Genomic DNA, 23,743 nt, shown 5'->3' with positions numbered 1-23,743 from the left:
TGATAGTCTCTACTTGACATGCGGATATTCATCATCAAATTAAAAAAAATTATATTTAAGAGATGCAAAACTCATGGTGTCAATCAAGTTTCATTCTTCATCAGGATGATTCTGTATGTGAAAGTTGAATATTCAGTGGGGAATAGTTATTGCCTGACTTACAAATAGGTCAAGTATAGTGGAAAGTTTCAAGATAATTCACATTTAAAGTCATTGCGACAATGTATGCAATACACAGAATATATTTCATAAACACGCAGCAGCCTGCTAGATTAATGCCCTTAAGGTTTAAATTAGCTATAACCACGGAAAATATAGTATTTGTTAAAAAGTGTACATTTCTGTATGATAAGGAATTTGAGTAGTGCATATTTCTATTCATAAATGTTTTTATGAATAGAAATATGCACTACTCATAAATGTTCACCTGGGGAAACATTACCATTACCCAATCCTATTGAACTTCGGAGATGTCAAATGGGGCCCCAGTCCTTTCAGATTCGAAAACATGTGGCTCACCCACAAAACCTTTCTTCCTTTCCTCCAAAACTGGTGGTCTTCTACCCCTCTACAAGGCTGGCCCGGCCATGGCCTCATGATGAAACTCAAACAGCTGAAGCTGGCCTTAAAAGATTGGAACCAAAACCACTTCGGCTGCATCCACCATAAAAAAACTAGCCTCATTGCAGATTTGAAAGCCATCGACTCCCTGGAGGATACTGGCCCCCTCTCGCAACATCAGGTGGAAAGCAGAAATAGCATAAAAGACCAACTTCTCTCTTTAGCAGCAAAGGAAGAATCTTTTTGGAGACAGAAATGCAAACAAAGATGGATGCTGGAAGGAGATGAGAACACCGGCTCTTTCCATCGAATGTTAGCTGCTAAGAAGAGGCAAGGTACTATCTCTGAAACCCTTTCTTCCAATGGTCATAGCCTTCTGCAAGACAGTGAGATAGAGGTTGAATTTCTATCCTTTTATAAGAGCCTTTATACTAGGAAGGATGATAAAAGGTTTTTACCGGGCAACATTCAGTGGGATCCCATTCCAGTATACCAAAGCCAATCCCTCGAATCAGCTTTCTCAGAGGAGGAAATGCACAGAGCTGTTCTAAGTCTTGGTGCAAACAAAACCCCCGGTCCTGATGGTTTTACAGCGGATTTTTTTAAAAAATCATGGAACACTATCAAATCAGACCTCATGGTAGTGTTCCAAGATTTTTTAAAAAATGGCATCATCAACGCTAGCCTCAACAAGACTTACATTTGCCTCATTCCAAAGAAAAGGGCTGCCAGAACAGTACATGATTTCAGACCTATTAGCCTCATTCCTTGTGCATACAAAATCATTGCTAAAGTCCTATCTGAAAGGCTAAAAAAGGTCCTCCCTCCTACTATTACAGTTAATCAATTTGCTTTTGTTGAAGGTCGACAAATTCTAGATGCTAGCCTAATTGCCAATGAGATCGTTGATGATTGGAAAGTCAGAAAGAGCGAAGGGATCATGCATAAGCTAGATCTTGAGAAAGCCTTTGACAAAGTCGATTGGGACTTCCTTGATGCCATTCTAAAGGCCAAAGGCTTTGGGGAAAAGTGGAGGCAATGGATCTGTGCATGTGTCTCAACCACAAACTTCTCCATTATTATCAACGGGAAGCCACGAGGTAAATTCACAGCAACCCGAGGGCTTAGACAAGGGGATCCACTATCTCCCTTCCTCTTCATTCCTGTGATTGACTGCCTAAGTCGTCTCCTTCACCATGGCTCCATTAGAAGGCACCTATCGGGCTATCATTCCAAGGATGGTTCTCTCCATATTAACCATCTTCAATTTGCTGACGACACACTGCTTTTCTCCTCTGCTGAACCCATTCACATCAGAAACTTAGCCAAAAATATTAAAATCTTTGAGGAGGCATCTGGTCTGAACATTAATTACAACAAATAAGAGATTCTGGGATTAAATATTGAGGTTTCCTCCTTATCGGATGCTGCTTCCATCTTCTCCTGCCGCATTGGCACCTGGCCATCGACTTACCTTGGTCTTCCCCTACATGGCAGGTACAAATCCTTGTCTTTATGGCACAATATTATTGAAAGAGTGGAGAACAAACTTCAGAAATGGACCAATCATCACATATCAAAGGAAGGTAAGGTTACTCTGATTCAAGCTGTACTTTCCAATCTCCCTACATATTACCTCTCTCTCTTTGAAATCCCTAAGGGAGCAGCCCATCTAGTCGATAAAATTCTTAGGAATTTCCTTTGGGAAGGCCCTAAGTCGAGTGGCAATCTGCATCTAGTCAATTGGAGAAAAGTACATCTCCCCACTAAACAAGGAGGCTTGGGGATAGGCAGCATCTTAAACCGAAACCAAGCTCTATTATCTAAGTGGGTCTGGAGAATTGCAACAGAAAAGGCCAGCCTCTGGACACAAATGATTGGAGCGAAATATGGGATTTCTCCAAATCAGCCATGGCCAAATCAACCGTCCAAAGTTTTCAAAGGTCCATGGGCTGGCATATCTAAATGCATCAACAACATTAAGAATACAGTCCTTTGTAAAATTGGCTATGGTAGATTGGCTAGCTTTTGGTATGACAGATGGACCTCTAACATCCCTTTGATTGAGCTTTTCCCCTGCCTCCACTCTCCCTCTACAAAGAAAGATGCTAAGGTCAGTGATTTGTGGGATCAACCCACAGCTTCTTGGAATCATCACTTCTGCAGACCGCTCAAAGATGAGGAACTGGAAGAATAGATTGACCTTGAGCACAAAATCTCAGCTATTCATCTCTCTCACAGGGAAGACAAATGGATTTGGCCTATGGACCCCACTCAAACCTATACGGTTAAATCCCTCTTAAAGCACCTCACAGCTGCGCAACACACTCCTCCCCCTTGTCTTATGAAATTATTTGGGCAGAGAAATACCCCAAAAAAGTAAAATTATTCTGTTGGGAGCTCAGTCACGAAGCTATCAACACCCAAGATAGGTTACAGAGGCGTCTTCCTTTGATGGCCTTATCTCCAAATGGGTGCATAATGTGCCTCAAGGCAGCAGAAACCCAAAACCATCTCTTTGTCGCTTGCGATTTTGCTCACAGATTTTGGAGTTCCATCATTGAAGCTTTCGACTGGCAATTCCCTCTTCATGCGCAGATAAACTCTCAGTTACAAGTTACTTTGGGGGACATCCTTTCAAAAAAAACAAGAAGATTATGTGGTCCCTCTTCATTAGAGCTTTTCTTTGGAATCTTTGGAGAGAAAGGAATAGCAGAATTTTCGACAACAAGTCCCAGCCGTTTGCCAACTTTTTTGATGGAGTTTTGGTTACAGCTCTTAGCTGGTGTAAAAGCTATTTTCCTTCATTCTCTAGCTATAGTCTAAATGACCTCTTAAGGAATTGGAGAGCTCCTATATAACTCCTTTCCTTTTTGTATATTTCATAATATGAAATATGTGTTTCTCGTCAAAAAAATGTTTCCCCAGGTGGATAACTTTAGTGTCTTAACGTTGTTCTGCTCCTGATGGTGCTCTTCTGAGTTCTGATTTCTCAGTTTTCTCTAATTATTTATATTCTTGCACCCAATGCAGATCCATGGTATTTCTTATGAAGTTGCTCTTGAATTCAGTTCGTCCTCTTGGGTCCTGCTTCTTCAATATTTTGAAGATGTGATCCAATTCCTTCTTGGAAAACTTAATATTCCCGGAAATTTTGCTCAAATCAGACCTGTCTTGGAATCTTTGGAGATTGTAAGGTTAGCTTCACTTTTCTCTCCATGTTAACTTGGGAAATCTTCTCTTTCTTGCTTCCATTTCTGCGCAATAGGTTAGCATTTTGTCATTTGGGGCTAGAGTGATGTTTGCTCGTATGATTGAATTGGTTGAATTTTGTGATCTGTATAGTGGGAGAAGGAAAGTTTAGTTTTATTGTCATTTATTGAGAATGAAACAAACTTTGAACTCTCTGACCTAAATACTGCAGAAAATATAGTTTATTCATTATTCTGCAGGTATTTATTTATTATTTTTTTTTAATGTTCTGGATGCACGAGACGTTAGATCATTGCCAATGGTCTATCTCTCTCACGATGATAAAGTCAATGTTCATTAAGAAAATGAAAGAAACAAAAGGGCCATCTATTGTTATGGTGATCTTTATAGTCAAAAAGTGATTGGGAAGATAAAGAAAAGGTGCCATCTGAATATCAGGTGTAGTGAATTTTTTGTCATATTCTTCTTTGGTGTCAATGAAGCTTTTTCTAATAAAATGTTAGAATGATTATCATTGAAGATAAGAAGAGGGATCGAGCAGTTTTGATAAAATAAAATCCTGCTCTTGTGGTTCTCCTATAATTGAGGAAGGGTCATGATAGGCCCCAAATCACTAGAGTATATGAGCGTAGAGTGTAAGAAAGGAGTCCGCATGCGATAGGAATTTATGTTGAATGTACACTTCATAGCTTCTCTCGGGATTTCTTTGACTAAATAATTTCATAGTTGTTGTTTGTTTATGATACGATGTCTTGTATCTTGTAGTTTCTTTCCTTGTATGGACTTATGATCAACTATGCACATTCTTTTTTCCTTAGTATCAATATTTTTCCTGCTTCCCTATGAAAATTTTCTATCTTTTGCAGACATGTTGTCTGTTCACACCAGCGCAAGTTTTTACCATCAGAAGATATTCAGGTCGCAAAGTTCTTGCTTTCCGTGATTTCTGGCTCTCAATCAGCAATATTTCCCTCGTCAAATCCAATCATTAAACATGGTTATACCACTGAAATTGTGAAAAGTGTACCCAAATGTAATGGTTTATGGGATGTTCAGGCTGTAGCATTTGATCTGCTTAGTCAGGCAATCACAAGTCTGGGGTCGTATTTTCCAGTTGATGTTTGGATGTCAACGATTCAGGTAGAAACAATTCTCTTTGCATTTGGTAGAAAAAGTGGGATGTATTCAATTTGTGAATGATTGGCAAGCCAATAAGGAAATTATCTAGTATTTACACACTAGGAATAGTTTAGGAGCTAACTATGGAAATATTAATCAACAAGTTGTTTTTAATGATTAATGGAATCTTTGCTGCCATAGTAGTCTGAAATAGTTTTACAACAAATGTATGCTATTTCCAGCTGGCAGGAGTCCACTTCAAGCTGGTTTGAATATGTCTATCATTATACCTTGCTTCTATTAGGTTGAATATGAGGTTTGGGTAGACCCTTTTTCACTAATACCTGAAATCTAGTTGCTCGTAGGTAATATTGGTGTCAAAATCACAATATTTTCAATCTTCCCCTGTACGGAGTGTTTATCAGTCTCAGTAGGTTTTGTCCAAATTCCAATAATGTTGGACCGGGTTTTGAGTTATACTAGTTGCTGCTTTTGCTATCACATTAAAGTTTCATATCACATTATGTACATATATCAATGTTTGGTCTATGAAAATTTAATGTGATAGCTCAATTTCCATCTTTGTTCTTAACGTGATAGCTTATTTTCCATCTTTGTACTTATAGTTCACATCTATCACGCTAGGAAGGAAAATTGATATATGTACTTAATCTGATAGCAAAAGCAGCAACTGGTATAGCTCAACCTTACTGTTTTTGTCGAGGGATGAAGGGAGGAGAGATATTCATGTTTGGTCTCCTAGTTTATTGGGAGGGTTCTATTTAGCTCATTTTCCATCTTTTTTATGTGTCCCCCATCCTCCCTTGGCAACCCTTTGTTCTCCTTACTGAGGGGGTTAAAGTTCCAAAGAAGATTAAATTATTTGCTGGCATGTCATGCACGGTAAAATCAGTACTTTAGATCGTATTCAGAGACACTCTTCCTTTTGTTTGGTCTCCTAGTCTATTAGGAGGGTTCTATTTAGCTCATTTTCCATTTTTTTTATGTGTCCCTCATCCTCCCTTGGCTCCCCTTTGTTCTCCTTACTATGGGGGTTAAAGTTCCAAAGAAGATTAAATTATTTGCTGGCATGTCATGCATGGTAAAATCAATACTTTAGATCGTATTCAGACACTCTTCCTTTTGTTTGAGGCTACATTGGCGTTTCTTTTGCAGAAATGCATTGGAAGACTTTGACCACACCTTTGGGGTTGTCAGTTTGTCCCATTCCTTTGGGTGCATTTTTTGAATGCTTTTGGAGTTTTGTTGGCGCTTCGTAGAGATTGTCGAGCGATGGTGGAGGAGGTGTTATTTTATCCTCTCTTTTGGGGTAAAGGAAAGATTCTTTGGCATATTTTTTTTTTGGTTATTTTGTGTGGTATTTGGCTGGAGAGAAATAGTAGAGTTTTTAGAGGGGTCAAGAGATCTTGGGAGATGGTTTGGTAAATCCCTCATTGGCCTTCAATTTCTAGGGTCTTTCGTAATTATTTATTCTTTTTGATTCGAGCCCTTTTGGTAGGTTTGAGGTTCCTCTTGGAGGGGAGGGGGGGGGGGGGGGTTTGTTTACCCGTTTTTTTGTATTCTTTTTTTATTCTTTCATTTGTTCAATGAAAGCCTGGTTGCTTGCTAAAACTTTTCACTACTTCTGTTGCATAAAAAAAGGCCGCAATTGAGTTTAGCCAAGAGCTCAAAGTTGATTTCTATTTCTGGAAATACCTAGAGATATTGACTAGTGGAATATTATCTGTTGGTAATGGAGGGAATGCTTGCTGTCATAGTTGTCTGAACAATTTTGCTTTAGATGTAGAATATTTCCAGCTGGCATGGTAACCTCCAACACTGCATATAACATGTATGGAGGTTAAACTAGTGGGTGTTTTCTTCCATATAACCACCATGATTCTTTTGTCTATAGGTTATTAGAAAAGTGATGGATTTCTTGGCCTCTAATAGTCTACTTGTTGAAGACAAGGTGATGTCCAGGTATACTGCTTCAATATAATATGGTATAGTTTTCATTTAATTTGAAAAGAGTTTGTTATCATTGATTTACTAGTGAGTTGACTGGCTTTAGTATAGTGCTGTATTTTGCCTACTGTTTTTACTTTGATTGTTACTAGTCTCGATGTCTATTTAAGAAGTTTCAGGTTAAATCTTATGTTGAAGCTTAAAATAAAAATTTTCTCCGAGTCATTTTGTGATTCTGGGTAAAGGAACGCTTCGTGGTGTAGATGACGTAAATGGATTACTTGATGTTAGGGTTGCTGTCCCAATTTACCTCAACAACTTTCTTCCATTTTGTTGGAGCCGTAGCCAAGAAAGGGGCTATCAATTTTATTATTGATGTGAAAAGCTGACTGCAACAACTGGTTTAAGCCATATAGAGTCTGTATGTCATTAATGGCCACTTCTTTTAATTAATTCTTGTAACCAGAAACAAACTTAACAAACTTTTCATTGGTAGATGAAAAGATAGAAAAGTGTTCAAAGATAAAATCTCCAAAAGAAACGGAAGAAAACACCCAAATAATGAACATATCTTCCAATATTTCAACAGTCCAAAAATCAAACATTGAACAAAACTTGAAAGATCTTGACTAGACAACTAGCCTAAGGTTAAAAAAGGATCTTTTAATTAATTAAAAAGGGATAAATATAACCGGGGAGTTATGATCAATGTACAATGTAGTCTTGGATATGGGAATAGCCTTAGGTTACAACAAATTACCCTACAAAACTAACTATCCTGGCAAATACAATTACGAATCACAAAGCTATTTGGATATGGCTTGGGTTTTTAATTAAAGATCAAAGGAAAATATCTTTCAATTGCTAAGTGGGTGGGATAAAGTTGAAGGATAAAGCTAATTGACACAACCACTTCTTTCTTCTCGGTCCCTTTGCTGACAAATACTGGTCCTACATCCTGGGAGCCTTCAACGTAGTACTGCTCCTCCTTTTAGCATTAAAGACTGTAGTTTTGGGAGAAAATAATTTCCTTATTTCTCAAGAGACCCAACAATGGGCTAATATAATACAAAAGAAAATTACAACGAAGGAAAAGATATTTACTAAAAGTTAAGGAAAATATATGAACTAAAAATTTCTAAAAATAAAAGACTAATATCTAATCTAAGTAAATTAATATTCTAATAATACAAATATACACTCCCCTCAAGTTGGATTGCATATAGAATACAAGCCAAACTTGGAGTTGAATTCATCAAAGCTTGTGCTTGGTAAGGCTTTGGTGAGAAATTCAGCAATTTAATGGCAAGGTGGAACAAAGTTTAGTTCCACCATGCTAGTGTTGACCTTCTCAGATATGAAATTGGCAATCTATAAAGACCTCTCTCTTATATCCTAGTGGGGCATCCTTTCAGAAAGGAAAAAGATATTATTTGGAGCCCATCAACAGAGCCTTCTTATGGAAATTAGGGCTGGAGAGGAATGGCTGCACCTTCACTGACATCATCGAGTCCTTTCACTTGTTCTTAAACTCTGTTCTTTCTGTTCTTTTTTTGGTGTTTCATTGGTGTAACTTGCAATCCACATAGTTGGATAGGGAGGCTCCCCCCCCCCCCCCCCCCCCCCCCCATTTTTTGGTATATTTCATTTCAACAGTGAAATTCATGTTTTTCTCAAACAAGAATTTTTTTTGTTTGTTTTTAATTCTTAATTTTTAAAATTACATTGAAGTCCCTGAAGCTCACATCATTTACCCATGGTAACAGCCACTCCATTGGCTTTGTTAGAGTTACCGTGTTTTGCTTACTGTTTCAATTCAACTTTAAAGTTTCAAATTGCATGAACTAAGCAATTCTTATCATATTATCCATCGTCTCCTAATGGGAATTTGTAATTCCTTATCTTGGTTGGCACATTTTCAAAGTAGCCATCCTTTTCACGTGTTGGCGATTACTTTCTGCAGGTATTATCTATCTCTTTTACAATGTCTTCATTTGGTTTTAGCAGATCGCAAATGCTCCCTTTCTGACCATGTAAGTAAGAAATAAGACTATACTCTTAAGACCTAAATTGAACTCATTTAAAATGCTTGCTGGCTGGAATATTTTTTTTTACTCAATTTCTTTTTTTCAGGTGTCAGCTTTTGTAGCAGCACTGCGTATGTTCTTTGCCTATGGTTTTCCGAATAGACCCCTACTTACTAGTTCAGTTGGTAATCAAGGGAAAGAACCTAGCTTGACTAGTACCCAGTCCAGTTTAGAAGAACCAAAAAAGACAAATAATAGTGCATATAGGCCCCCTCACATGCGTAGAAGAGATAATTCAAATACGAAGCAGGCCAGTGTTCAAAATTCTCAAAGTTCAATGGCTGTAGAGTCTCTTAACTATGATTTCATATCTTCAGATTCCGATCATGACAGTGATGGGCAAGTAAGAGATACCGACATCATTCCGAATGGCAAGGTTCGGGTTGCTGCTATTATTTGTATACAGGTAATTCGGGGATAGGGGGCTATTTGATTTAGTTCTTTGTTGTTCTCACTTATCCATGGAAAGTAAATTGCTACAATGATCTATGTCCATAACTTTCCTTCCTCCAGCTAATAATAGGTTATTTTCCATGATTAGCAATCCCTCCTGCAATGGGTTTGAAAAGTATGTACTTGGTACATGTATGGTTATATGAATAAAATATTTCCCCAACTTGGATTGGAGGAAGTTTTCCTAACCTCCTCATAGGCAGGGCCGCAGGGGGATCTCTCTATAGGCTGGATTCCTTTTTCTCTTGGTAATATATCGTTTGTCTCTCAAATTCAAAGATTTTGTTAACTCTAGAACCTGGTACACGTACATTTGTCAACGATGGTAAATTTTCAACTTCTTGGTTGGATTAGTGGATTGGTAATGGACCTTTACTCTATGTTTTCCCTAGGCTTTATACTCTGTCCATGCAGGAACACGCGACCATTGAAGACTCACGGGACCTAACTAATTTTCCATGCGATTTCTCAAGTTTAGGAGGGTATTCTGGATCATGAAGTATTGGAATGGGCCTCTTCTTGTCTTATCCCCATGATGGCCCTCTATAGGACCCAGGACAGGTGTAGATGGATTCTTGATCCAACAGGATGTTACTTGGTGTGGTTTCGTTTCATGGAGTGTTGAGACAATATGAATGTTGAGACGATATGAGCATGCTATCTCCCATCTTCACAAAAAGCCGTGGAGTGGTAAATATCCAAGAAAGGTAAAATTCATCTTGTGGGAGCTTAGCTATTGACGTGCAAGTACCAATGAGGTTGTGCAAAGACAATGCACACCATGACCCTCTCCCTCTCTCATTTTCTACAAAAGCAGCTCAGAAAGTATTGCTTCCTTTGTTGTCCCTTGTCTTACAGCGTCTGGAAGCTCTTCTTTTGTCCTTTAACAGGAATTATCCCCACCAAGGAATGTCAAGGACTTTTTGGAGGTTTTCTTGCTTGGACATCCTTCAAAAAGGAGAATAAAACTGTATAGCTGCAGTTTATTTATTTATTTTTTTTGAGCAACAAACCTTTCATTGATGGATGAAAATGAAGAAAAATGTTCATGGACACGAACTCTGAAAAGGAGCGAAAAAATACTAAACAGCTAAATAAAGAACAAATCTCTAAAATTACAAGAGGTTAAGACATTATGAAAGTTACAGACAATACGTCAAGGAACTCCTCAGAGGAGAATGGACAACAACCTCAACAAAATTCCCAAAAAGATATATTAAAAGCCACAAATTAATACCAACTAGAGATTAATAAAAGAACCAACATTTATCCGCTTTGGAAACATCTAAAACAAAAACTTCTCGGGAGCTATTGCAATAAATTATCACGAGAGACTGACCTTCAAGTAAGCAACTATTTTTTTCCTAACAAGAAACAACTTATCCTTGATATATGAAAAGGAAAATATTCAAAATACAAACCCCTAAAGGGGCGAAAGAAAAAGAGAAAATAAAACGAACAAAATGCTAGCTCAACTAGTAGCAATTCAAACATAATGAAAAGATAAAGATAATAAAACCCAAGAGCCACCTTTGAAGAATTCAAAGGACAACAACTACGAAGCTTGGAACACTTAAAGCTTCATACAAAAACTCACAAAATTCCACACTCCTCACGCTTGCATCATAACTTAGAGTAAAAATCAGAGGGTAATTCCACAAAAAACCTTTCGGTTTACAAAGGGAACTAACAGAAAATACCCCAGCAGCATCTAGGTTCCATGAAATTTGGTCTTCATCAGCACGTAAAGAAATAGAGTTCAAAATTGTTAACAAATCAACATATTCAGCTATTTCATCAACTTTAAGTAGTCTTCTAAACTCTAACCTCGAAGAAGATGAGGAAACATCCCATACATCATGCAGCGAGATGAGAGAGTTTGAAGACACCCGAAATAAGGAAGGAAACCTAACCTTTAAGGGTGAATTATCGATCCATAGATGATGCTGAAATGAGATACGTCTCCCCTTCTTAACCTTGAAAGATGAGAAATGCTTCACTTCCATTGCTTTTGAATATTGAACCATGTACTGCGACACGCTCCACTATTTAATTCTAAAGTGTGCCACCTAAAGCCATCAGTTTCATAAATACTTGCAATTAATGAACGCCACGGAGCATTGGTTTCCATACTAAACCTCCATCCCCACCACTTTGCAAGAAGAGCTTGGTTTCTATTTAAAAGGAAACCAAGACCCAAGCTACCATCTTCTTTATGACGTGAAGAATGATCCCAACGAACTAGGTGCTTCAAAGATCCGCGGGAACTATCTCCCCAAAATAAGGTTCTCATACTCTTCTCAATTTGCTTACTTATATGCATAGACATTTTAAAAAGTGAGAGGTAATATAGAGGGATGCTCCCTAACACAGAATGACATAAGTCAGTCTTTCTCCTCTAGACAAATGATATGTCTTCAATTGATCAAGCTTTTTAGAAATTTTTTCTTTGATAGGGCGCCAAAAGACATCAAGCTTTGGATTCTCACCCAAAGGTAGCCCCAAATACATAATAGGCAAGATTCAAACTTACAATTCCATTTTTGAGCTGTTAATTTAACCTTTCGAGGGTCGATATTGATACCACTAAGTGAAGATTTGTCCCAATTCACCTTTAAACCAGACAGCTACTCAAAAGCCTTAATTGTTACAGAAAGGCTTTCCAACATTATTTCATCATCATCTTTACAATACAACAATTTATCATCGGCAAATTGTAGATGAGAGATGTGAACACGATTACTTCCAACAAAAAAGCCTTCAAAGATGCCCTTTTCATGAATATCGTCCAATAAGCTGCTTAGCACATCACTAATAAGAAGGAAAAGGAAAGGTGAAAGGGGATCACCTTGCCTTAGACCTCTTGAAGCTTGTATTCTCCCTCTTGGACGATCATTAATGAAGACTGAGAATTTTGTTCCTCTAATACAACCATCAATCTGGCTAATCCATCTCTTCTGAACCCTTTCTGTTGAAGGATAGCTACAAGGAGATCCCAGTCCACCCTATTGAAGGCTTTTTACAAGTCAATCTTTAACAGACAACCCCTTTTCTTCTTAGTTTTGTAGAGGTTCACAATTTCATTTGCTATTAACACGGGGTCTAACATTTGCCTTCCTTCAATAAAGAGTAATTACAACCTCACTCCTCATTGGTGTGTTCCCCGTCATCAACATGGTGAATCTCAGGGACACATTTTCGTTACTTCCAGATTTTCATCCTCTCTATGGGACACTCTCCTATCATCTTTTGGTTGGTCAATAGCGCTACCTTCGGACCTTCACACCCTATTATCAACCACATTCACAGGGCACCCTTTCTCAAAGGAGGCAAAAATCCTATGGACACATTTTGTTTGGGCGTTGCTTTGGTTGATATGGTTGGAAAGAAATCACAGGCTCTTTCAAGGAATAGAACAGAACAGCAAATGCATTTTTGATTCTATAGTATCTTAGGTTGTATCTTGGTGCAAATGCTCTCTTATCTTTACTCACTATGGTTTTGTCTCTTTATTAACGAATTGGAAAGCCTTTTTGTAACTCCATTGGTTTGGGATACCTTTCCCATTTTGTACATCTCTATATTTCATTACATTAATGAAATTGTATCTTTTCCCAAAAAAAAAAAAACCTCTCTATGATTATTAGAAATTGGGAGACTTTTTGTGTTAGTTTTTCTTTTTGGGAAGAGGTTCTCTCTGGCCCTTGTCTTTAGGTTGTTCTCTTTTTGTTCAGTAGTTTTTCTTTTTGGGAAGAGGTTCTCTCTGGCCCTTGTCTTTAGGTTGTTCTCTTTTTGTTCAGCTCTAATACTTTCTGAAAGTTTCTTATAAAAAAAATGATGCCAATGATGCCATTAAAGTCTGTCCTCCAAAGAATTCAAACCTTTTGACTATAAAATTTCTAGATGATAACAATTATATATATTTGTTGATGTATGAAGTTACAAAAAGGAAAGGGGGAGAGAGCCCCACAAACCAATGGAAATAAGTGAAACTTCTCGAACTGGTCAAAAGAGAATAAAAAGTATGAGTGAAAGAGAAATGATAATTTACACTAAGAAATAGCATGAAAAACAATATTGTCAAAGAGTCTATAGAAGGAAAGCTCTTTTTCAACGACAAAGAAAAACCTTTGGCTCCTTTCCTTTTATGTTGTCCAAAATGACGCTGTAATAACATCTTCCATAGGAGCTCTTTTTCTTTTAAAAAGGTGATCTGAGTGCAAATATGTGAAGATACCATTTGATTTGAGGGTTCACTTTCCAACTGAATGATGATAGAATCATGTCCCAAAATATTGAGATAAATGAGCAAGTACGGAAGATGTGTGATTGGTGATTCCACATCTTTTTTGCAAAGAAGACACCATTGAGGAGAAACAAATATGTGAGGTAAACCACGCTGTAGCCTATATGGGTGCTTATAGAATTGTCTGCGAGCTCTCAAATGAAGAATTTGATATTTTTTGGGTAGATGTTTCCCCAATTAGATTTGGCAAGTATAGGTTGGAAATAATTCTCTTCTGGGGCCAAATTAAGGAGGATAGATTTGGTTGAGAAGGCCCCTTTGCTGTCAAGTTTTCAAACCCAAAAATCCTCCGATCGGTTGAGGTGAATGTGCGCAAGGAGGTTGGTAAGTTAGGCCCAACCTTCAGTTTCAACATCTTTAAGGTGTGTATGGAAACCAAAGTCCCAAATGCCAAGTTCGTTCTTCCAAATATCCCTCACAGATGCTTGTTTGTATTGAGAGATTGAATGTGGATGAGGGAATTGGGAGGCTAAGGGTGATTCAAGCTGCCACCTGTCAAGCCAAAAGGAAGTATTTGCTCCATTTCTAGATTTACTGGCGACCGACCATACAATTTCCAATGCAATTAAAATTTAGTTGCTAGATAATTCTATCGGCATTTTATTCATGTTGACCATACTTGGAATTATCCTTTTTTTTTTCTTGGAGAAAAATTTCAAGATTTTATGTTGTCGTAATTTTGGTTGATAGGATCTTTGCCAAGCTGACCCCAAAGCATTCACCAGCCAATGGACGCTTCTTTTGCCAACTCGGGATGTGCTGCTTTCAAGGTAGGTTGCCATTATAATATTGATGCTGAAGTTTTTTGTTCTATCTTCTCTGTCCACTCCTTGTGGTCTACTTATATGCAATACTTATTTCTTGTAGGAAATTTGACGCAACTTTAATGACATGTCTGCTATTTGATCCTTTTTTGAAGGTTTATATTATTTTTCCTGTAATTGTTTAATAAACCCAGTTTATTCAATTCCTGGTTTGAAAATAGGCTGAAAGTGTGGTTCCTTTTTTTATTTTTTTATGTATCTATTTTTGCCATTTTATGCTATTCATTCAGTGGTGCTAGGTGCTTCTATCTATTACATTCTGCTTTGGCTTTCCCAGGCACAGACTGCATCTGCTGCAGCCCTGGTTGTTCTGTTGGATAGGACTGCTTCCATTTCCTTGCAGATTGCAGAATACAAAGATCCAACTAAATGTGGATCCTTTATGCCACTTTCGATTTCCCTTGGGCAGATACTGATGCAACTTCACATAGGTACTCAGTAAGTGTATTGCAAAGTTTATGATTGTTTGGTTCTCCGTTCTTTTTCTTTTTCACTGTATTTAAGTTTGCTGCTTGATTGCATCTTAACCTTTATACTTCCCAAGTCAATTGCGAGATGGATGAGAGATTGAACTATCGACTTTTGAGATGGTATTAAAGTGCTTTATCCACTTGAGCTATGCTCGGATTAACAATTTTTAAGCTTTATACTTTTTTTGAATAAGAAACAAAGCCTTTCATTAATATAATGAAAAGAAACAAAAAAAATATTTTAAGGATACAATCTTCAAAAGGAGAGAAAAGAGGAATTAAAAAAAACAGCAGCTCCCACATAATTAACAAGGAAAAATAAATGCATCCAAATTAAAACAAATATTATTGAACTGAGTAAAGATCAAATTATGAGGATAAGGAACTCCAATGTGATGATTTGATCTTGATAGGTCAAATCGCTCCCTCCAAGCTAGAGATTTGTCTTATTAAATCCTAAAATTATGCTCATGCCCAATTCAAAGTTGTGGTGGAACTTCTTCAAAGTCCGTTGAATTTCAAGCAGAGATAGAAAAATTAAAAGTTGGTTCAATCTGGTATAAGAAATCAAACCACCACTTTGGTTGTTGGCTGTAAGGTTTTATATGTCCAATTGTAATTTTTTAAATTTCTTTGCTTGTAAAAAAAGATATTCGGCATAGTTGATTTGTTGAAGTAATTTCTTCATCGGATGAAGGAGGGAAGAGACACATCATGATACCATAAGGAGAAAATACGGGGGGTTGGAGTGTTTTTTTTTGTTGATATACTTAATGGTCTAATTAGAATGTTAAATAGAGACATCAATAAGGAATTGGGTACAAGGAAGGGGGAATTTATTTTAAAAAAAGTAAAGATTTACATGAAGGAGAATTTGTCGCAAAATGAGTCAAGTATATGAAAAATACATCGAGTTGGGTATCTCGTTTGCCTCATATCTCTTTTCCTGTTTGTAATGTTTCATTCCCTACTCTGTTCTGCATCAGATAGGGGTTTCAATACTTTAACTTCATTGTAGCTTATTTTCATTTTAATTTGTTTCCAATAATATGAACCACAATGTTCCTATTTCCTTATCGTATCTCTATTTGTGTTCCTATCATATTCTTTCCTAATCTGTTCTGTGGTTTCAATACTTCTAAGTTCCGTTTCTAAGTTCTCTTATCATGTTGTAATTTTATCTTTTCATCCACTCATTCCTTTTATACGTGTTTTCGTCCCTTTCCATTTATATGCATGAGTATTTCAATTGTATTTTTTGATGCAGGTGTTCTATACTTGATCCAACGTTCGACTCATGGTAGATTGCTGACAATCTTGTTCAAGATTCTTTTACATTTGATATCATCTACTCCGTATGTAATTCTTCTAGATGTCTCATCGGAGTAATATTTTTTTCCTTATTTTGTATGGAACGATGAACTTTATTAGATATTATGCATTTTACCACTGAATTTAGGTTGACTTGGTATGTTGGCACAACCATGTATTTTTACTTCAAATGCATAAGATCATTCAAGTAAACGGAGAAACTAAAACAAACTTAAAACTAAAAAGTAAAAACTAAAACATTACTATTAATTAACACTAGAACAAATATTCCCTCTTAAAAAATAAATGACCTTAAGTTTTAAAAGATAAGGGAGTTAGGGCCTCGAGGGCAGCTCGGCTTGGGATCTCTTGGTCATATTGGCTTAGAGGCCTCAAGTTCGAATCTTTCAGTGAACTTAATACCAAAAATTGTTTAACTTTCTCAAGTCCCGACCTTGGGGCGGGTGCGAATGCCCCTGGGTATAAGGGACCAAAGCTTTGACTCGCCGTTATAAGAAAAAAAAGATAAGGGAGTTGGGAAGATACTTCTTAGTTAAGGAATACTATTTTTTCTTGTTTAAACAACATCTAAAAATCATAGTAGCCACCAAAAGCAAAAGATGACTTTCGTCCATGTCAATACAAGTCTTTGGTATGACATTTCAAGACAAAAACCTGCAGTTTTTTTTTTTGGTTGGCAAAGGGCTTTGGGGTCTCCGGCCATACCGACTTAGAGGTCTCAAGTTCGAACCTTTGGGTGAGTTTAATACCAAAAGTTATTGATGTTTCTCGAGTCTCTGGGCCTTCGGGTGGGTGTGGGTGCCCTCGGATATAGGGGAGCAAAGTTATATTTAAGCCAAAAAATCGTTCCACGTATTAACCTAAGTTTTACAAAGCTTCCAAACCGTTTAATTAAATTCATAGACACTTGAGGTCCATCAAAAATTAGAACTCATCATATATTTAAGAAAAATTTGGTTCCCCGCGCAAGAAGCCTTTTTGACTACCAAAGGCTGAAAAAAAAAGGGAATGAAAAGGTGAATGACTTGTTCCACCCTATAGAGAGTTAAACCTAGGGCTGTGCGTGTATTTGTGTGAATTTTCACTAGTTAGAGCATTTGATGTAATTATCTACCCATTAGTTGTACTTATCAGTCAGTTAGTTAGTCAAGTTAGTTTTTTTTAATGTTAGTTTTTTTTTTAAATGAGAAACTAAACTTCTCATTGAGACAAATGAAAACAAAAACATATGAACATGGACAAACAAGAAAACAACCCGCAAGGAAAATTCCAACTAAAGAAAGGGTCTCCAATCCAAAAGAATAAGGCCTAGTTGATAATTACAGAACAACTTTGAAACCGAGCCTAGCTGATAATTACAGAACAACTTTGAAACCGACCCCATAAAGAGACATTAAATCTTATGAGATCCCAAGTAGACTCCATGCCCCTCCCCATCCCCTGAAGATTCTATTATTTCGCTCAATCCAAATCCCCCACAAAATAGCTAAGAAGCAAGCTTGCCACAAAAAACTCCCCCTTTCCCGAAAAGGAGGAGATAAAAGCACTTCCTCCAACATAACCCCACAATCCTTGTTACAAACCCGAGCCACCTCGAAGACCTCAAAGAATCGCCTCCAAATGCCCCCACAATCCCTTTTCTTTAGGGGGCTTCTTCTTGCTGGACTGTTTTTTGTATGCCCTTTTTAGGCATTTTGGTGTATATTTTGTATCCTTTTCATTTTTCTCAACGAAAGTTTTGTTTCGTATAAAAAAAAAATGATTCAGGTCTTCCGAAGCGTTCTTGCAGAGAACACACCATTGTGACCCCAAACAGAACGAAGAGGTCCTTTGAACACGATCCAGGGTGCTCACTTTCCTAAGTAAAACATGCCACACGAAAAACTTAATCTTAGTCAAGTTAGTTAGTTAGTTGGTTGTTTTAAATTAGCCTAAAAGCTTGTTTGTCCGACTGCTAGTCAAGTTGAACTGCAGCTCTCTAAGGGCTTTGTACTTCATTTTGGGTTAAATCATCAATAAGATCATTTCTCTCCTTTGAGGTCACACCAGCATTGGGTTGTAATATGTTGAAAAATCTTGTTATTGCACCAGATATCCAAGGATGCCTGAAGAGTTGTTGCCGAACATAGTAAAAGCTTTACAAGCGACAATTGAAGAAGGCTTTCCATTCAAAAGTGATCAAACTTACCTGCTGGTTAGATTTTTTCTTTTTCTTCTTCTTCTTCTTTTTTTAGTTCGAGTTTCCTTTATGTAGTTGATTAGGAAGTATATTTCTTTTTATTTTTCTATAGGCTGCTACTATCAGTTGCTTAAATGCAACCTTGTCAACTTCTCAGTCCTCGCCTCATGTAAAAGAGATGCTTTCCAAACAAATATCCACAGGTTGGCTTATGTTTTGTGGTTATTTCCTGACATGTTCTTGATTGTTTTAGATATTAATTGTTCAACAGTCTTCAAATCGTAACGTGACTGTATTTGGTTTAGCATCATGGGGATTTTTGTGTGATGTTTACTTAATCAATTTAGTTGTTATGGCTTTAATTATTTTCTACTTTTTTCCTTAAACAGACTTGTTTATTTATTCTTTTATCTATTGTTTCTTTTGGATAATCTGCCCAAGCTTTAACTGGTAGTTTTTAGATTATATTAACAATTGGGGTTGTCTCCTTTTTATATCCTTTAAATAAGTCTCATATCTTAGTTTCTCACCATCTCAAAAAAATAGCTTTAACCTTTTTTCTTCAATAAGTGACAATAGTACAAAATCTAAATAAATATTATCTATAACTATTATAGATAAAAAAAAATACTTAACTTTTAAAATATGAAAATATTAAACAAACTATGCCTAAAAATTAAAACCAGCTTTAAATAATGTTATTTGTTAGTTTGGAAAGAAACAATGCCAAAAGTTACCTATATATATTTGAAGAGAAAAGTTGCCATCGGTCAGTCATGAAGGGGAGATATTGCATGCAATCTTTGATGCTTCTGACATTTCTCCATCATCTCCATCTTCTCTTCTTCTCTCTTCTTGATATTGCATGCAATCTTTGATGCTTCTGACATTTCTCCATCATCTCCATCTTCTCTTCTTCTCTCTTCTTCTCATTCTCCTCGTTCTTTTTCCTTTTTCTCCTTAATCTTCTGATTCTATTAATTATTCTTCTTCATATCATTAACTTTCACTTTTCTTTTTCCTCTACTTCTCCTCGGTCTCGGTGACAAGTGGGCGTTAGCATTAATGGCGAAACTGGTGGTGGTGGCGAAGGGAGCCATGGTGACTCAGTCCAGTGGGCAAAGTTTTATGGGTTTTTTTTTTCTTAATCGGCATGGTGGGAGGGTAGAAGTCGAGAGTGAGAAGCATTTAAGGCTTTTTTTTTTTCTTAGGTTCTAAATCAAAAGTTGTGTCCTAGCTATGTTCAACGTGTCCAAAATAATAATAATAATAATAATTGTAGTAGGGTCAGGCGGCTGTCTCGTGAGATAAGTCGAGGTGCGAGCAAGCTGGCTTGGACACTCACGGATATAAAAAAAATAATTGGACACTAAAATTGACGTGTCAGACACATGTCCGGGCGTATCCGTGTTCGACACATATCTGACTGATATAGACACTCTGCCAAAAATGGAGTGTCCGTGAATTATCCTGATGCTTATTGTTCTTTGTTCTTGTCTATGGTCTATCCTTTTGTTTTTGTTTTCGTCTTGTTTTTTTTTTCAAGAGCGGAATTTTAGTATCTGTATTGCTCCTAGTTGGACCTCTTTTTATTCTTCTTTAACTCTCTCTTCTTCGGGAGTTTGTATCCTTGAACCTTTTCTCCCTTTCATATATCAATGAAAAGATGTTTCTTGTTAAAAAAAAAAAGAGAATGGAATTTTAATATTGTAGACAACAAAAGAGAAAATAGCTTAGGGGTAGGGATAGAGAAAACCCCCTCTCGAAGCTAAGAAGGGGTTCCAGTTATTGATCATCATAAGACTATAATTACTAAAGAATTTCATTTGTCCGTGTCTATGTTGTATTCTTTTAGTAATTAATGGATCATTTCAAATAAAATGGCATGAACTTCTGTGATTTATTTTGATCAACTTCCTTTAGATCCACGTGATTTGTTTTCTGTCTTTCTGTAGCTCAAAAGGGTAACAGTGTACTTGTCACATTACTTCAGTATTCTGAGCAACTAACCAACCCAACCGTATGCATTGAGGCTCTTCAGGTAATATTACATAGAAAATCTTATTCTCAGTTTAATTCTTTCTGATCACTGATTTTATTCTTGCAGCTCTTCTCTTTCAAGGACATAATATTGTTCACATGACTTCATATATGTATTGTCATGGCTATGGATATTGTCATGTATCATGTTTCCATTTGCTTGAATGTTTGTTTCGCCTGATTGGGAATGCACTTAATTTATTATTGGAAGAAGCATTTCAACATTTAACTTATGAATGCTTAAACAATAATTCGTGCAACTATGATTGAATTGTGAAGTATTTAAATGCATAGGATGTAGCTCTCCAGTTTGAGATGCAGAGTATTAGTAAATGGCTCATTAAAGCTATTAGGTCGTTTAATGAGTGAGATTTTAAAGGATATCTTTTTTCTGGAAGAATTACATAGAATTTATGGTTGATACTATATCTGAGAACTATTTTGTTGCAGGCCTTAAAAGCTGTATCACACAATTACCCACACGTCATGTTTGCTTTCTGGGAACAAGTTTCCTCAGTTGTTTACAGCTTTCTAAATGAAGCTGCTCCTGAAGTTTCTACAGGGCAGTGGAGGTTGCATATGAGAAACAGTGTTGGAATTATTGGAGAAAAAGTTATGACGGCCGCTATCAAGGTAAAATGCTCTTTGCCTCTTTCATGTCTTTGACTTTTCATCTATATATTTTTTAAGTAGAAAAAACTAGGATGTTGTAACCTAAGAGGCCGAAGCATTATTTTTTCATTAACAGATGGAGAACTAACACTACTAAAACCTTGAGCTTATTTATTACTAGTTAAAGTTCTTCACCTGTAGAGACCATTGAGCATCCTAGCACGTCCAACCATATTCTTGAGTCCTGACCTAAAAAACACAATGAGCTTCAAAGAAAATGATACGATAGTTAGAGAGATTCTACTGCCGGATGAAAGATTGCATCCTAGTTTAGGAACATGAAGTTTGTATCTTGTTAAAAAAGAAAAAATTGTAAGTGTATCAGTTCCGTGTTGTATTTCACTCAATTTTAAAGTCAGTCTAAGATTGGTTTTCCAAGTCAAAATACATGTCATTTACGTTCTCCCATAATTCCTTTGCCGTAGAATCACACATATGGTTGGCATTGATCTCCTCATCCATAGAATTAACTAACCATGTCATTACCTTAGAATGTTTGGCATCCCACGTAGTAAATAAAGGACTTTTTACAATCAATGCTTAAGATAGCCAATTTTACCTTGTCCATGAATATACATCCGAACACTTTGAAACCAACAAAGAAAGTTATCTCCATTAAGCTGGATGTTAGTTATTTGGATAGGATGACTAGTGGGATTGAACCAGGTTTCAGAAATCTTAGAGTCACGTGACTGATCTATTTTCTTCGAAAATTCATTGGCCAGCGGAAGATTTTTTCTTTTAAACAATACTTTGGTGTTTATCAATTACTTAGTGGATTTTTGTATGGATCATTTCCATTTTAATATCTTGTAGGGATTATAATTGCCAAACTCATAAATTGAGGTACATCAAAAGTTTGATGTTTAAGAGTTTTCGTCTCTGTTGCATCTCATTTTACTATTTCTTTCCACGTTTTAATGCTGTCAGGTTTTGGATGAATGTCTTCGAGCAATATCTGGGTTTAAAGGTACTGAGGATCTTCTGGATGATAACCTACTTGATTCTCCATTTACTTCTGACTGCATAAGGATGAAAAAGGTCTCATCAGCTCCATCATATGAAATAAAGAATTTAGATGAGACTGTTGACAGTTCGGAGGAGGCATGTGCAGGAATGATGCAGTGGTGTGAGGTGATTGAGAAGCATTTACCAAGGAGTTTGTTGCATGCTTCTGCAATGGTAGACTAACTTTCTTTCCCTTATGTCTATTCAAATGCTTTGTGACTCCTAGAATTATGCTGGATAGCTACTGAAAGCGAGACAACCTATACATGAACATGGTTATACTAAAAACAGAAAAGGAGAAATGAATTGGAATGAATCATGAAGATTTGAGACGGTCCTGTTGGCAAGGGCTTGGGTTCTCTAGGTCATACCGACTAGAGGTCTCAAGTTTGAAGCTTCGGGTGAGCTTAATACTAAAAATCTTTGATGTCTCTCGGGTTTCGGCCTTGGGAGGCGTGGGTTCCCCCATGTATAAGGATGCAAAGCTCCGACTCCAATTTATAAAAAAAAAAAAAATTATGTAGATTTTATAAACCCCAAGCTTATTATGATGCTAATTGTTTCCGTTGTCTGAAAAGAAGTTTTTTCCATTCCTTGCTAGACTTCATAATCTTATTATTATGAAATGCTTAGTGTAGACTACTGCATTATTAATCCTTCCATGATTTTCTATTTGTTGTTTTTGCATGTCTTTCTAACTAGAGGGCATGAAACCCATTTTAGTAGGATTTTAATTTTAGACATATCGACTCATATAAGAAGAGACTAGAACAAATAGGTTAAAATAAAGTTAAAACTGGTAGTAGGCAACTATTTGTAAAAGTTGTATTTCCTGTATCTCCAATGGTATCCTTTTAAGAGCGAACGATGTAAAGGTTTTTGAAGGATCCAAGGGCCAAATCCATAAATTTTTTTATTATGAATACAGACTATCAGGGAGAACATTAGATTGTGTAGCCCATTCTTCAATTTCCACTTCATTAAATAGTCCGCGGAAACCAAGATTCCAGTTTTTTGCAGCTTTTTATGAATACTTAACTAAAACTATTTTCGAGAGGAGAGGAAAATAGCCTAGGAAACTTCATAGACAGTGGACCAGTATCCAACCGTTTGTCCAACCAGAAGAAAGCAGCAGCATTTAGCAACATTCCTCAATTTACACGAATCTCTTGATTTCATTAGGTCAATATACTTACCGATGGAAAACGTAGGAGCTTTGGAAGAGTGAATGTCATGTGTTAGTCTCTTTGACCCTTCTCCAAAGGAAGGGAATCCTTTTATGTTAGGAGCCTCATTTTTTTTTTGTACAACATAAGGGGTGGGGGTTCGAACTCATGACCTTTTGGTCAAAGATAGGTGCCTTAACCACTTGAGCTATGTTCGGTTGGTTTGACATGTTAGGAGCCTCATGAGCAGATTGAGTTCTCCAAACCACAATAATTTCTTTTGATCTTAATGGAGTCGAAAAGCCTTAGGCAGATTGTGTTCATCTGAAAACAATAAAGTTGCAG

The 23,743-nt window shown here is 36.8% G+C and overlaps 1 protein-coding gene across 6 annotated transcripts in view; it reads left to right on the top strand.

The window, feature by feature from the left end:
- Window positions 1–23,743, top strand: part of LOC111025972 (ARM repeat superfamily protein) — a 35,787-nt gene that overhangs the window by 952 nt on the left and 11,092 nt on the right. For 5 of the 6 annotated variants that reach the window (XR_015791897.1, XR_015791895.1, XR_015791896.1 and 2 more), the window contains exons 3-16: window positions 3,595–3,758; window positions 4,641–4,914; window positions 6,809–6,876; window positions 8,825–8,894; window positions 8,995–9,354; window positions 14,398–14,477; window positions 14,575–14,626; window positions 14,809–14,962; window positions 16,269–16,356; window positions 18,425–18,527; window positions 18,625–18,715; window positions 20,468–20,553; window positions 21,003–21,185; window positions 22,155–22,406. Coding sequence is in view for 2 of the 6 variants with exons in the window: in XM_022303915.2 (XP_022159607.1) it covers window positions 3,595–3,758; window positions 4,641–4,914; window positions 6,809–6,876; window positions 8,825–8,894; window positions 8,995–9,354; window positions 14,398–14,477; window positions 14,575–14,626; window positions 14,809–14,962; window positions 16,269–16,356; window positions 18,425–18,527; window positions 18,625–18,715; window positions 20,468–20,553; window positions 21,003–21,185; window positions 22,155–22,406 (2,025 nt within the window). In the remaining 4 variants the exon portion in view is untranslated. Of the gene's footprint in view, window positions 1–3,594; window positions 3,759–4,640; window positions 4,915–6,069; window positions 6,224–6,808; window positions 6,877–8,824; window positions 8,895–8,994; window positions 9,355–14,397; window positions 14,478–14,574; window positions 14,627–14,808; window positions 14,963–16,268; window positions 16,357–18,424; window positions 18,528–18,624; window positions 18,716–20,467; window positions 20,554–21,002; window positions 21,186–22,154; window positions 22,407–23,743 lie in introns of those variants that run through there. The other variant, XM_022303919.2, reaches the window with a different exon arrangement.

The sequence above is a fragment of the Momordica charantia genome (genome assembly GCF_013281855.1).
Source record: "Momordica charantia cultivar OHB3-1 chromosome 6 unlocalized genomic scaffold, Mcharantia_2.0 BLBB01000006.1, whole genome shotgun sequence".
Lineage (NCBI taxonomy): Eukaryota > Viridiplantae > Streptophyta > Magnoliopsida > Cucurbitales > Cucurbitaceae > Momordica > Momordica charantia.
Note: the sequence above shows the minus strand (reverse complement) of the source record. Positions and strands in the feature narration are given on the sequence as shown.